This window comes from Setaria viridis, chromosome 1 (assembly GCF_005286985.2).
Source record: "Setaria viridis chromosome 1, Setaria_viridis_v4.0, whole genome shotgun sequence".
In the NCBI taxonomy this organism is placed as follows: domain Eukaryota; kingdom Viridiplantae; phylum Streptophyta; class Magnoliopsida; order Poales; family Poaceae; genus Setaria; species Setaria viridis.
The window spans coordinates 12,927,108-12,942,599 of record NC_048263.2 but is presented as its reverse complement, the minus strand read 5'-3'; the positions used below and the strand labels follow the sequence as shown (position 1 = coordinate 12,942,599).

Below are 15,492 nucleotides of genomic sequence, written 5' to 3'. Positions count from 1 at the left end.
TGAGCTTTTATGGCCAAAGTCAACTTTTGGTCAAATTTTAGACAAAAATGGCAAATAAGAGCTTCAAATTCAGAAAAAGTTGACTAAAGTATGAATTTGGACCTTATGGATATTTGAAACTTAAAGAGACCATTTGAGAAGCAAATGGACTTTAAATTGTCCAAAAATCAGAAATGGAGGATGTTGCTATTCACTAACTGGATATAGGCATACTGGATATAGGCATAAATGCCTTTGAAAAACAGTACTAAATGGAATGAACTTTGATTCAAGAGATTTTGGAGAAATGCTATATGAGCCTTTAGTTTTATGGGCAAAATCGAACTTTCATGTCAAGCTTAGCATGATCTCCAAATTTGGCATGAAACAAATGTCATTTGAAGTATTAAATGGAAATTCAAAGTTAAATGGAGGATTTTGGTACTGTTCTGTCGAGATTGAAGCCATTCAGTGCAATTTCAATTCAGTAAAAAGCAAGAATTGGCAGCCAGCTTCAGGACCAACTTTGGAAGGGAAAAAGAGAGATTTGGCTTTTGAGATGAATAAGAGAAATGTAGAGAAATAGGTTCTCTACCACTTCTATAAAGGAAGTTTTGAGAGTTTAAGTTAAAAAATGGAGTAAACACAATCTGAACCTTCAGCTCAGAAAAATTGACAATTCTGTCAATACTGGAGGATGAACAGTATCAGTTGGTTTTGGAAGCAAATTTCGAACCCTTAGAGTCAAAATCAGCAGAAACTCCAAATGTATCAAAGATAGTCACAAACATTTCCTACAACTTTGTTTAAGGGCTCTAAGCAAGCCTCTGTTGAATTTTAGCCACAAAAATCAATCTAAAGATAATCTGTCAAAGGCTTAGCTGTTAAAAAGGGAAAAGTAGCAGTCAGATTCAGAAGGAAATTTCGCTCAATTGGTTGGGAATCTGAAGGAGGTGTAGTAAGATGAATTGAAATTCAGCAAATTTCCTACAACTTTTATAAAGGGACTTTTGAAAGAGCAGTTTGGATTTTTGTCGTAATTGTCTATTGAAGTTTCTGACAGCAAGGTTCAAAAGGAGAAAATTCAGTTAAGTTGAAGTTCAATGTCCAAAAAAGTTCAGAGACATTTTTCACGAGGAAGGAGCGAGATTCAGCCAAAAGTCCAAACCTATGAAAGGTAGAACTTTGGATTTCCTCCAACTTTGATAAAGGAAGTTTTGGATGTGTTGCGGGCTAGAGAAAGTGGAGGATCCAAATTTATAATGGAGCCCAAAGATTTCAAGTTGAGCTGATTTCAGACGAGAAGCTGAAATAAATTTCTAAGTCTGAAAATCACAGCGATTAGCAATGTTTGGAGCAAATTTCGGAGAAAATTAGTGCAAAAGGTATATGGGTCCTTGTGCAAAATGGAATCTTTGTTAGTTGTAGAACATATATAGATGAGGGTTGAACCCCATGGAACAAGTTTGAGCTATTCAAATTGAGCCTAAAGTAGGGCAAATGGCCCTGTTCGTAACTTGACGAAACTGAATCGCACAGGTTCAGTTACACAGTGATTTTGCCCGAACTTTGGGCTTAAAAATCTTGGTCCTAGAGTACTTATCTCGGCTTGGGGTCAATCTAGAAAATGAAGAGTGTTGATTCCTCTACGAGTTTGCTTAAGGGATATTTGAACGTTTGGATTCCAAACTGGTCGATTTTGAGGTCTGAACTTTGGAGAAAAGAAAGAAGAAGAAAGGGGGGAAACGAGCAGAGAGCAGAGACGTGCCGCCGCCGGCACTCCTGCCCGTCGGCCAGCGCGACGGCCACGTCCGCGCCCACGCAGGCCTGCAGGTCCTCGAGGTGGCACACATGCGCGGTAAAAGTTTCGTATCACTACCGCCCCGCCCTCATCCAATTAACCATCCGCCATTTTTACTGCCGCGAGTCGAACTCGGGCAAGCAGTGCTGCGCTGGCCGATTCACTCACGCCGCCATTCCTCTTCGCGGTTTCCTCCGCCCACAGCTCCGCCAGCTCCTCCTCAATGCCCCACGCCCCTCCGTTCATCAGCTCCCCGCCAACGAGCTCCACTCGCCGCCGTTTCTGTCCGTCGGCCGCCACCACCGGCCCCTCCGGTGAGCTCTCCGCTCTTGTGCTCGGGTCTAGAGGTTTCTTGGGTCACGTAAAGGCCGTAGGTCACGTCGAAGGCCGTTTTTGCGCCGTCGTCGTGCCTAGCACCGGCCAGCCGCCGGCCAAGTCGCCGCCGCCCGTGGAGGGGCCAACTTCGGTTGCCTCCAAGGGGGCCGCCGCCACCCACGGGTGCGCCGCGGCTTGGGGATGCCCCCAGCCCGGCCACGCCGCCGGGGAGGTGCCGCCGGCGAGCCCCGCCCCCTGCCTGTCGCGCCCCTATTTTTGGCGCAGGGAGGAAGAAGGCCCTGACCGCAGGGGCCCGCCTGTCAGCGGCTTGGGATAGGAGAGGGGGCTGGTCTAAGGGGACCCGCGGGTTAGTCGTAGGGGGTAGATAAGGGGTGAGTGAGAAAGGTTTTTCCAAGGGGGTTTCGGATAATCATAGATTTTTCTTTTGCAGATAATAGTTTAAATTCGTTTATCACTTTTTAATTCATTAGAAATTCTAGATTTGACAAAAATAGTGAAACCAATTTTATTAGGATTGTTTATTTTCCTTTATGCATTAAAAATTCTTAAACCCTAGGAAAAATAAAAAAATTAGGTATTTATTTAATGCCTTTTTACTAAGGTATTTAAATAAATACTTAACCTTTATTAAATGCATAAAATTTTAAATAATGTTTTCATATTCACAAATTATTATTAATCCATAGGAATTAAGTTTTGAGATTAGAAAATTATTATAATACTTTTCTAAAATAAAAGAAAAGGCTTAGGTAGGTTAGTAAAGAAATTAAAATTGTGGGTTAATTTTATGGGTAATTTAGTGTTGGCTTGCAACTTTATCATGAAGATAAGTTGTATAGTCACTTGTTGGCTTGGAAATTTATCATGAAGGAAAGTTGTATAGTCATGTGTTCAAAAGTTTGCATCTCTAACTCTTGCATGTACTAAATCGTAGACGTCGAAGCTCCTGAAGTGGAATTCGTGGAATTCATCTGAAGATTGTCAGAGTCCGAGAAGTGTTGAAGTGCTTCTTTTACTAAAGGGGTTTTCCGAAGGACTAGCATTTGTTGATCCCAGGCAAGCTCCGGTGCATCTATGCCTATCTATTTTGGAGTTATTATTTCATGTGTCCAATTATTGGTTATTTTCTTTATGAGTACATTAAGTCTAGGAGTTGATTGAAACCTTCTCTTATGCATGATCCTACCTTGTTTAGAGGACATCTTTGCCACTTGTTCACTAATTAGTAACTATCATATGCTTAGCAATGCTTAGATACTTCAAGCAACTTGGTTGCTTAGCTCTAAGGTAAATTTTGGTCATACATGTTAGTCAAGGAAAAATAGCCTGGAAATTGGAAATGCAGATAGAAGTTAGAGATGGTAGTTCTGTCTGCTAAGTTAATTTGGTTAAGGCCCAATCGTTGTCTTAACCTTTGATCAAGTGAGTTTTACCTGGTTGCTTATTGGGTATGGGACCAGTAAAGCCCGGTAGGTTAGTTGGCTCCCTGATCGGGAATATTTCGTACCCGTGCTTGATGTGACGGAGAATGGCAGGGACGTAGCCTGAAACTCACATGGAGATTAGGCCAGACGTGGGGTCCCATGTGGGGGTGCGTCACTAGGTTCGGGTAGTCATATTCCCAATCTTTGAGTGCAACTAATCGAAAGGTCGTTATGTGCAACCTGGACAGCTGTACATACCTGGTGGTCGGGTATCTCCTGTAGGATGTAAATTGATCCGGATCGCTGCAATTCTCGGTTATGAATGTACTTGATCACTGTTAAGCATCGTAGTGTAATCCAGTTGAATGCAATGTTTTTCCGAAATTAAATATGTTGTATGACTTAGTTTTCAACTGGTTGCTAAAATATTTTTTCGCCATCTAGACTGGTCAGGTAATAAACTCAATCTGAAATAAAATAACAAAACTAAGGTTCCACTTATAGTAAGCTATTTCTGCAAAAATGTGAGTCAGCCAATACATTAAACAACTATCATTTAGTTTTGGAAAAACTATCTATATTGGTTAGTTGGGTCAGACTTGCTGAGTACTTCGTACTCAGGGGATCCTTTGTTGCTATTTTCAGAAACCCAGGAGGGACCCACCGAGGAGGAAGCTCTGAAGAACTAGGGTATCTCATGAGTCTCATGATACCCTAGAATAAAACTTAGACGTTTAATTACTTGCCCCGGACTGGTTTATATTTTAAACTCTTAGTAATGGTTTAACTTGCACTGTTAAGTTTCTTTCAATCTATGGTTTGTAATAAATCGTACCTCTGTTATGTACATAAAAATGTAATATTTGTTGATGATATCCCATCGTGGAAGTGATCCTGATGTATGGCTATGGAATACACCGTGGAGGTTTTCGAGGAGTTATGTGAACCCTCGACGGACTACCGGACTTACACTGTTTTAAGTGTGTTTTGGATAATTGCTGTTTTGTTAGTAATTAGGCGCACTTAAGCTAGTTTAAGTTGGGCGGTTCCGCCACATGTATCAACACTCAAATTGGGTCATATCAAAGGTGGCAATTACAAAGAATTTTTCTTGCTCAATGATGAGAAGTATTTACCACAGTAATATCTTTTTCTCACAAATGCATTCTTTATGAAAGTAAGGTGGTGAGATAACGAGAGCATGTAGCAATGGTTTCACGCAGAGACTGAGCAACATACCCTTGTGGTATATGTGAAAATTATGTTCCCATATTTAATCATTGGCAGATCAAATAGCTTTGATAGATTTGGATATACAAGTCCTTAATAGACTTCACACTCTAAATTTTTAAATACAAATTGCAACATATATTGTGTATAATTCAATTCACTCCATGACTTGAAATAGTCAAGTTGATTGTGGTACAACTGACTAAGTGAGTATCTTCTGTAGAAGGATTACTCTAATCACTATGATTGCATGTGTGTTCATAAACAAATCTGACTTGGATTTTCCATCATCTCAATACGCAAACAAACAAGCAATCATTTTATGATGGAATTTGAGATGAAATTTGGGTAAAACTAAATTATTCTTAAGTTTACAACTTATGCAAATATATCAGTTTACCAATATTCAATTGTATTAGTATTAGACAAGCATATCCATCAACACTTGTGGTTATTCAATCCCTAATGATGGATCAATATTCATTTAGACCTTGGGATGATGAACTTAGTGCCAGCAAAGCACTTATGTGTTATACAAAATGCAACATGCCTGATAATGCATTTGTACATATCTTGCTATAGTGCAAACGAGTGCAACTCCAACAACACCATACTGGTGGGAGTCAAAAATAGATATCCACATATATCTAAATGGTATCAAAAAAATATTAATTAATTTCAAGACACGACAAAGTGGGATATCAAGATATTGGCTAACTGATCCCTATATTGCCAGATCATAGACTGATACAGATAATAAAGTTTTCTTGTGAGTCATCAAAATAAACTCTAATAGCAACTTTTATCTGTCATTCTGAAGCTATCACATGCATATGTGCAACTTCAGTGAACGATAAAATGTGATTCTATCTAATCACTCATATTATCCATAAATGATAATGCAACTTGTAGCTTGGATGAAATGAAGTTACATATGAACAATATCATCAACTTATTGTCCAAAATGTTTAATCCTCATTTTTACAAAGTGAAGGAATAAACATCTTGCAAAATATACTCACTAATGTACTTATCCACTACTACATCGTAGAATGGTGTTCATGGTAAGTGGTGAGTGACAACTTAAATTTGGCAAGGCTCACGGGGAGACTCTCCTGAAATTCTAATCTATTCAAACATCATATTGTACTCTTTTACCTAAATGAGTTTTCCCTCACAAAGGTTTCTCATAAAAGGTTTTAATGAGGCACTATCAATACAAGAATATATGTCATATCACCTGTTTTAAAGGTGGTATTCAAGACGTATTATATGGCATATTTTCTATTTTCTCTACAAGAGTTTTTAAGGAGATATAAAAGACATACAATTCCTTCTCATATTTTCCCATTGGATTTTGGGGAAGGTTATTCGAATATAATTCTCAAATCATAATATTATTGATCTCCAAACTTACTTATGAGTTTTCCTTTTCAAGGTTTTTTCTCATGTGAGTTTACAATGAGACAGTAATCTAAATATGCCATATCATTTCTCCTTATCTATTCCTACTGGGTTTTAAAGGAGTTTTAATGGTATATGGATATATAAGTTGGTTTCTCCTTAATATTTTTCCCATAGGATTTTTGGAGGAGTTTTTCCAATATGATAATAAAAGATGATTGAACAAGGATTACATGAAGCTTACATGATCAAGAAGGAGTGTTGTGAAACATTTGAATTAGTGATCAAGTAATATTAAATAATTGTAGAGGATCTTTCATGAAAGGGTGTGGACATTTCGTGAAGGGGCCAACCCCTTGTATAAATATGTAATCAGAACATCCATTCAATTAATGAAGAGAATTCTCAGATTCATTCTTTCAGTCTATTTTTCTACTCTCGACAATTTGGAGTTCCTCTCCATGGAGAATCTCCAACCAGTGGATGCGAGGCTGGGGCAATTGAGATGACGAGCTCATGGGGGTTGAGGGGGGAGGGTTCTGGGCCCTATGTTTCATACACCCTATCATGCCACACAAATTTACACCATATATTTGAATGAAAATTCTGAATTTGTACTCACCTGTATTCCTTTTCTAGCTTCGTGCCTAAAGGAGCGTATGAGTGATTAGGGGAAGAAGATAGATGGTGTTGGGCATTTGCATATTAGTCTTTGGAAGAAGGAACCCATTTACGGGTTAGTCCCTACAAATTTGTAGATATCTAATGTTAGGTATGGTGTCAGAGAAGAAGAGAAGAGTGTGAAAGTTTCTCACCGTATGCTGTGTAGAAAACAGAAATTGTCCATTTGGAATTTCTCTCCATGGTATGTGTCATGCTAAGTTGCTAACCGCATCTAGTTGCAGCCTAAGGTCACATAAATTTTTTAATTGAGACTCATAACTGATACAGGGCGCATAGCACATCGGCAGAAGCCCACCCAGCCGCACGAGGGGAATGCTAGTTGGGCCTGGCCCAGTTATGGCATGGAATTTTCGACGCATCGGCCTTCATAAGCCCCCACCTGTTCCACGGATAGGGAAGCCCTAACCAAGCCGCCCTCCCAACTCCTCCAGCCCCCAGACGAACACACACCGGCGCCACCGCTCCAAAGCCCAGCCACGGTGCGCATGGCGGCGGCGGCGGCGGCGGCGGCGGCGCTCCGCTGCTGCTTCCCCGGCTCCGCTATCGGTAGCAGCTTCGTCAGACCCTCTTCCTGCAGGCGGGGCCGACACGCAGCAGCCGTGGCGTCGTCGTCGAGGGAGGCGGAGCCGGCCGCTTCGCTGGGGCACCTTACCCGCGTCGACTTCCCCATCCTCCACCAGGTCGCTCCGCCCTCCTATCTCCGTTCCATCCGGCGTTGCCCGGGATACTTGTTCAAGCTCAATCAATCCTTAACCGGAGGTTTATATAGCATTGCACATAATTCCTGAGCTTCTAATTGTTTACTACAAGCCGTTAGTTTTTTTTTCTGGGTGAAAATGCAACAATGTTTACAGCTTGGGAATAAATTTAACAGTTTGCATTTCTGGCTACTACTAGTATATCATAAGTTTTTGTTTTCATTTGGTGGATTAGTGTCATAGGAGGTTTTGGTATCCATCCACTCCAGCTGCGAAATTGCATGGAGTCCCACTAGTTATAAGGAACGTTTCTGAGTTAGATTCAGGTTATCTTTGTTCTAGATGAAATCCCATCAAAACCTCTTGTTGGTTTCTGTGCCTTGGAACGGTGTAAGTGAATTTCTTATGTTTGTTAAGTTTTGATACTGAATGATGCTTTGGCATATCTTGGTTTAGGTTAAGGTTAGGGCTTGCAAACTTTGCTGATTTAGTAGATAATATGAACTGATCTTTATTTGTGCCTTGCAATTCGCAGCCTTTCCACTATTCTCTATTATGCATCTGTTTTCAATGCTGCTTGTCTGATCATCAGTGTCCCATGAAAGCTGAATTAGCTCAACCGTTGTGGTTGAGTTGGGTGCTAAGATCTTAATGAGTGCATTAAGCTATCTTGATTGTAATATATGTCTATTTGCTACGGCCTAGAACCATTCCATTTTCTTATAAAGATGTGGGTATCTGTACCACATTGCTTGTCTGCTGCATATATTAATCTAATGTTGGTGTGTGGATTTCTATCAGATTGGTCCTATTTCTATGATTGCTTACGTTACTCTTAACCTGATTACATGTTATTCTTTGAAGCACAAGTGAGGGCCCATTTTTAATTGCTTGTTCCCTTTGACAGTTTTCTGTCAATACGTCCGAGGAAGCACCAATGATTCTCTGTTGCACTGTTGGATCCTTTCATTCATATTGCAAATCATAGCCTTACAATCTGTTTAATACTAGCTTATGTTAGTTAGTAGACTGTGATTGAAACTCACAGGAATTTTACTTTGCCAAGTTAATTTTCTTTTTTTGAATCATCAGTATCATAGCAGGTTTTTGAAACAAATGTGTTTCCGACAGTGCTTCCCCCTGTATCCAGGAAGTCCAGCAGAATTTCGAAGAGGCTCATCTCTGGTGACTTGCTGTTGCTGGTGCTAGAGGGTTAATGAGCCCAGGTCTTGGATAATTGGGTGGACTTGGTTGTTCTGTTCAAGTTTGGTCCTTTTTTTATTTATTATCTGGTGATGTGTTCTGAGTTTCTTGCAACTTGCTCAGACCTCATTTGTTTAGGTGAGACCGTTGCTTTTGTAAGGGCTTTTCTCTCTTTAATACAAAGATACGTGGATCTCCTGCGTGTTTTGAAAAAAAAAGTATCATAGCAGGTTTTGGTATTCATCCATGCCAGCTAAGAAGTTAATCATGGAGTGCCACAATTTATTGAGGGCTGTTTCTGAGTTAGATTCAGGTCCTGTTTGTAGAGATGAAATCTCATTAGAACTCTTGTTGCTTGTTGTCTCTGCTTAGAAAAAAATTATTTTCTCATGTTTGTTGAGCTTTGACAATAAATGATGCCTTGGCACAATTTGGTTTGGGTTAAGATTAGGGCATGGAATTTTACTTATTGAGTAGTCAATATGATTTGATCTTTGTTTATGCCTTACAATTTGCAGCCTTTCACCAGTCTGTATTTGGTTTTGCTGCTGCTTCTTTGATCATCGTTGCCCCATGGACATGCGGATACTGCTGTGTTTGTTGTTAAAGAGCTAAATCGATTTTTATCTCAATCATTGTCCTTCAGTTGGGTGCTGAAAGCTTAATGAATGAACTTAGCTATCTGGATTGTAATATGTTTTATTTGCTATGGCCTAAAACCATCTCCATTTGCTATAATGAAGATGTGGGTTTCTGTAGCGCATTGCTTTTCTGGTGCATGTATCAATGTTGCTGTGTGGATTTCGAACTGATTGATCCCATTTCGAAGCCTAGCTATATTTCTCTTAATTTGATTACAATTTATTCTTTAAAGCACAAGTGGGGTCCATTTTCAATTGCTTCTTCTCTTTGAGTTATTTCTGTCAATGCGGCTGAAGAATTGCAACAATGATTTTCTGTTGTATTGTTGGATCCTATCATTTCATATTGTAAATCATAGCCTTACAATCTGTTTAATACTTGCTTCTGTTAGTAGACCGTGGCCTCATTTATTACCACTGAAACTTGCAGGAATTTGATGGTGCCAAATTAGTTTACTTCGACAATGGTGCAACATCACAGAAACCTTTTAGTGTAATGAAAACATTAGATGAGTACTACCGATCATACAACTCGAATGTTCATCGTGGTATTCATGCTCTCAGGTAATAGATACAACTGTATGTTATTTATTGATGCTTTGTATCAAAACTATGAAGTCCATGCTAATACTATCTTAGAATGTGCGTTCACTATTTCCAAGTGTCGGAGCCAGGCTCTAGCTATGCAGGACTGTGTTTTTGTTTCATTTTGTTAACCTCTTCCATGTGTATGATATAGAATCATGTGATATTTGATGATGTTGGCTTTTCAGTAATATGTGAAAAATAATCCAACTTGTACACTGTCAATAGGAAGATATATTAAATATGTCTGTTCATAGTATCATTTGTTTAATGTTCTTGCGTTCATCTTGTGTTTTCAGTTTTTGGTGTTTTTCTTTTGTTTGTGTACACAAGTTGTACCATATCTGACATGCTTGATTCATTGGCATCAGCGCAAAAGCTACTGATGCATATGAAGGTGCAAGAAGAAAAGTTGCAAATTTTGTCAATGCAGCTGATAGCAGAGAGATAATTTTCACACGTAATGCTACAGAAGCTATCAATTTGGTAGCCTATTCATGGGGCCTATCTAACATAAAACAAGGAGATGAGGCAAGTCCTCTATTTCTTATCTGCCGATACAATGTTTTACAGTTTATCATACCTGCTGCTTGTGTTCCTAACTTTCTGTCTGATTCACTTTATTGTGAAAATAGTGCTTCTATCAGTTTTTGGCTTTTCACAACCATCTAATAAATGCCAGAGAATAATGTTTTGTGGTCTGTTTTTTTAAGTAAAGTGTCCATCTAATGAATGCCAGAGAATAATGCTAGTTTGTTGACTTCTTATTTTGTCAAGCAGTATATCTGATTTATGTTCTTGGAAACTATGCAATCTTTTAAACTTCTTGATAAGAAAATTTTCTCCTATTTTGTTTGTCAGATTCTTCTTACAGTTGCGGAGCATCATAGTTCTATTGTTCCATGGCAAATTGTTTCCCAGAAGACTGGTGCCACTTTAAAGTATGTTGGGTTGACTAAAGAAGAGGTTCCGGACATTGAGCAGTTAAAAGGGCTTCTGTCAAACAAGACAAAGATGGTTGTTGTCCATCATGTCTCAAATGTACTCGGTAAGTTGATGTCTTATTTGGGACGGACTTAAAGGCCATGTCAATTATACTGGAAGAAAGTCTTTGTCAAAATCCTTCAATATATTGTAGTAATGATAAAATTGTGGTTCGAATTGCTGCATTAGACCCTTATATCATAGGGGCCTTTTGGTTCCGATTGCTTATTTTTAGCACCTATCACATTGAATGTTTAGATACTAATTAGGAGTATTAAACGTAGACTATTTACAAAACCCATTATACAAATGGAGGCTAAACGGTGAGACGAATCTATTAAGCCTAATTAGTCCATGATTTGACAATGTGCTGCTACAGTAAACATTTGCTAATGATGGATTAATTAGGCTTAATAGATTCGTCTCGTTGTTTAGCCTCCATCTGTGCAATTAGTTTTATAATTAACTCATATTTAGTCCTCCTAATTAGCCTCCGAATATTCGATGTGACACGGACTAAACTTTAGCTCGAGGAACCAAACGCCCCCATAATTTATATTTTTCTTAATACCCAATCAAGCTGAAATTAAGCATATTATGATGATGATTATGTTGTAAGCTAAGCTTCTGGCAAATGTTCCGTGATTTTATCATACTATTTAAGTTTGATTTCATGCTATTCCTCTCAATTTATCTTGATGGCACAATCACTGATGTGTCTTTTCCCACATTTCTTCACTTACAGGTTCAATGCTTCCTATTGAGGAGATTGTAACATGGTCAAAAAGAGTTGGAGCTAAGGTTCTCGTGGATGCTTGTCAAAGTGTTCCCCATATGCCAGTTGATGTTCAGAAACTTGGCGCTGACTTTCTTGTAGCATCATCACATAAGGTTTTATTATTAACAATCTGAAACTAATTAAATTTATAGTCATGTTGGAATAGAGCATTAATTGACCTTCACAAACTATGGGCTAAACTTCTCAGATGTGTGGCCCTACAGGCGTTGGATTTATGCACGGCACATTTGAAATGTTGTCATCTATGGAGCCTTTCTTAGGTATTGTACTGCAGGGTGTAAGGAGTTTGTTCAGTCTGTGTCAGAGGATAAATTCAGTACTTAACACTTACAGTAGCGACACACTGATGTGATAAGGCAGTTTTGTATTTGCATCTGATTTCACTGCAGGTGGTGGCGAAATGATTGCAGATGTGTTCTATGAGAAATCCACATATGCTGAGCCTCCCTCTAGGTGAGGAATTGCTTTGATCTTTCTAGATATTCCATTGATTAGTATCGTAGTTCTGGAGAAGGTCAGTACAGGCTATAGAATATCTGATAAAGTGATAAAAAGTTACTATAACAGGGCTAATAATACTGCATTTACTATGATGGCCATGGCATAATCTCCTTGAATGGCCTTCAAACAGACACAGTCACAAGCACTAAACATCAAATCTCTTAGAAGTTCCTAATCGAAAATTTCTTCTGCTTTCTTCTGCAGCTAATGTTCTTCTGGTATCGAACTTGAATATTTCATTTTGATATGGCACACTTTGAATGTTACAGGATATTAACCTTTAATTATTGCAAGTGACACGTCATTACTGTAATGTTCTTGTTTTATATCTCCCTTGTTTACTTACATTTGTTGTTTCATCTCTTACTGTATGGTCATCCGAAAAGATTCGAGGCTGGAACTCCTGCAATTGGAGAAGCTATAGGATTTGGAGCAGCAATTGACTATTTATCATGCATTGGCATGGATCAGATCCATGAATATGAGGTCAATACAAGATCTGTATCTTTGTGTCATATCGTTTTCTGAAACATTTGTTTTACAGAGGCTTATTGCACTCCAGAAAGAGTAAGGAAGCAAATTCTTGTGATAACATGCTCACTTCTGCTATTTTCTGCTGTCCAGAAAGAGTTGGCGATGTATCTCTATGAAAGCCTACTTTCTGTTCCAAATGTCCGGATATACGGTCCGGCACCTTCCCAAACAGATCACCGTGCTCCTTTATGCTCTTTCAATGTTGAGAATGTTCATCCTACAGATATTGCTGGAATTCTTGATCTTCAGGTATGCTGAAGCATCAACCATTTGTTTTATATGTAAACATAATTTTGTTTTTTTAATCAACAGTTATTCAGATTGCGTAAATAGAACTTTTACAATAACTTCATAACTCTGTGTTCCCATTTTGTAATGCTGATCTTTTATCTTTCTAAAGTCTGTTCTTGCTCTGCTGCATTGCTTAGCTATTACTGTAATTTGAGGAGCTACAGCTTTTTAGATATTCTGAAATTTATCAGAAGCAGAAGCTATAAATTTAAGCATCCAGCAGTAGCTTCTATGTGATGCGAATTTTTTTCCCTGTTTGTTCTTTGTCTCTCTGACTGTATTGTCTACTTGTTTTGCACTGAAATATTGTGTACCAGTACCAGATTTTTGGGTTAACCATTTTCTATATGCTTCTTTTGCCTACTTCAAGTGAATGATTTTTCATCAGCACTGCTAATTCAGTATTGTTTGCTGACCCTTTGTTTCAGCATAACGTAGCAATTCGATCGGGGCACCATTGTGCACAGATTTTGCATAGGACCCTTGGTATCGATGCAAGTGCTCGTGCAAGTCTTCACTTTTACAATACAAAAGAGGAAGTGGATATTTTCATCCATGCACTTAAAGATACTATTGACTTACTTACATCTCAACACTAGTGCAGTTGAATTAGTAAGTCCTCCCCTTTTCCAGTTTCCTCATTTTCTTGTTTGGGCCGCTGTTTGATATGGTTGGAAAAAGGAAAACATCCAAAGGCTATGCCTACATAAACTGTCAACTCCCTTTTTGACTGCTCTTGTAAAATGAAGTGCAGAATGCAAACTACCTTTCTAATCTCCATCGATATGAGAAATGAAGTTCTGGGTCAGCATTATGCAGGTTCTATTTGCTTGTTGGATGTGGATCTGTCTCAACTAGTTCTAGCTAATGAACACTCTTTCTGTGATGGTGTTGATAAATGATATGTGGTTAATTACTTCTGCAGTAACGTGTTTATGTGTATAATTACCTGCAATTTGGACCAGAGTAGAATGACCTGAGGGCCAATAAAGGACAGGTATATGTGCATGATTTGCGGGGCATATGGAGTTCCAATTCAGAGAAGCTGCGCAGCTGCCTCCTTGTGTCCTTTAGGACCTCTGGGTTGACATACTTTGCTGATACAATGACTGGTAAAAGATAAAATGGGCAAGAACAGTAGTTTCTTTTGCTTGGATCTGCTGTTGATACCCATTATCAGCGGGTACTAGATTGGTTCCAATGCCATTGCTGAGCAAAGCATGGCAGATTAATACTGGATCTGAATGACTGATCTCGATGTTTCCAGATTGTATTGTACATACTGTTGCTGAATTGCCAAATTGGAGACCGCAGATAGATTGTTTGAAGTTTATTATAGTCATGCTACATAGATTCAGGTTTTCTTTACTTAAATTTGCATCAGAAGACAGTTAAGTATGCTTATTGTTATTGTAACTCAGACTCGATACAGCAGGCATTGAATATGACGCACTGCAGCAGCATCTTTCTTTCGCCTGTATTGCCTTGCCTTGGAATAATTGCCCAGAAGAGGCCCATTCTGGACCGAGTGTCATCAGAATGCTGCCTTTTGAGCTGCCTGCATGTTTGACCTTTTTCGTTTATCAATTCCCGCCGCAGAAGATTTGTAGGATTTAGGATTGGGTTCCCTCTTTTGATCTGTAACCTTTTCAGGCGGCAACTCAGCGTGTCGAAAACAAGCAGCAAAGGAAGCTGAGGCAACGGTAAATTGTCGTCTCAATGATTTCTACTATGCTGACTTCTCAGTGGCGATCTGTACGCTAACTGTATAAAGGATTCCAGGCTAGTACTAGATGCATCTTGACGGTGGTCGGACAATAAGCTGACATCTTCGATGCGAGGCCTCAAGGACAGAGATACCCTGCTGTTGAAATTGATCTAGCAGGGAGACAGACTTTCAGTTTTTGGCACTGGCAATGGCAGAGCATCGATCTGGTACTTAATTAATGAAGATTAAGACAGGGATTAAGCTGGATAATGTTGTGTATATACTATCTTTTGAATACCCTGTTTCGTTTGGATAGAGGACGGAAAATGAGGTGGGAATAATTGGATAAAGTTTTAATTGACTAAAATACCCTTGTTCATGAACCAATTAGGAAAACACTTGTCACAGTTAGAGGGGGAAAAACCACTTGGCACTGTTAGAGACATACTTGCATACGTGCAACTATTGTTGGACAAAGCAAGTTCTTGAAGCTTCAGTTCATGAAGCCGAACATGCATACAGTCATCCAACCTTAGCAAGAGGTTTACACACAGTAGAATTCTAAACTCAAACATCACAGAAAAATAAACAACTTGCCGGTAGCAAATGTAGGATGTACTTTTCGGTTAACCATGGACGAATGTTCACCAGTGACCTTTGATACCATCGTATGCTATTTGTGCTTCACAG

General features: G+C 39.1%; 1 protein-coding gene across 5 annotated transcripts; it reads left to right on the top strand.

Moving 5' to 3' along the window:
- Positions 1 to 7,258: 7,258 nt before the first annotated feature.
- Positions 7,259 to 15,189, top strand: LOC117850215 (cysteine desulfurase 1, chloroplastic). 5 transcript variants are annotated; one of them, XR_004639206.2, is made up of 12 exons: positions 7,259 to 7,538; positions 9,831 to 9,964; positions 10,357 to 10,516; positions 10,847 to 11,033; positions 11,715 to 11,860; positions 11,956 to 12,028; positions 12,158 to 12,221; positions 12,656 to 12,755; positions 12,894 to 13,052; positions 13,523 to 13,706; positions 14,748 to 14,797; positions 14,877 to 15,189. XR_004639206.2 is itself a non-coding variant. In XM_034732059.2 (11 exons), exons 1-10 carry the CDS (start codon positions 7,344 to 7,346, stop codon positions 13,691 to 13,693), a joined length of 1,389 nt encoding a protein of 462 aa, XP_034587950.1. In that variant the 5' UTR covers positions 7,259 to 7,343; the 3' UTR covers positions 13,694 to 13,706; positions 14,065 to 14,567. The 5 variants fall into 5 exon arrangements, 4 of the variants coding, with proteins under 4 accessions (XP_034587950.1, XP_034587932.1, XP_034587941.1 ...); XM_034732059.2 differs by lacking the exons at positions 14,748 to 14,797; positions 14,877 to 15,189 and adding an exon at positions 14,065 to 14,567; XM_034732041.2 differs by lacking the exons at positions 14,748 to 14,797; positions 14,877 to 15,189 and adding an exon at positions 14,020 to 14,567.
- Positions 15,190 to 15,492: the final 303 nt, after the last annotated feature.

Coding starts and splice junctions, on each gene's coding strand:
- LOC117850215 (XM_034732059.2), top strand. CDS start 7,344: ATGGCGGCGGCGGCGGCGGCGGCGGCGGCGCTCCGCTGCTGCTTCCCC. Junction 11,861..11,955: donor TTGTAGCATCATCACATAAG/GTTTTATTATTA, acceptor TAAACTTCTCAG/ATGTGTGGCCCTACAGGCGT. Junction 12,756..12,893: donor ATCAGATCCATGAATATGAG/GTCAATACAAGA, acceptor TCTGCTGTCCAG/AAAGAGTTGGCGATGTATCT.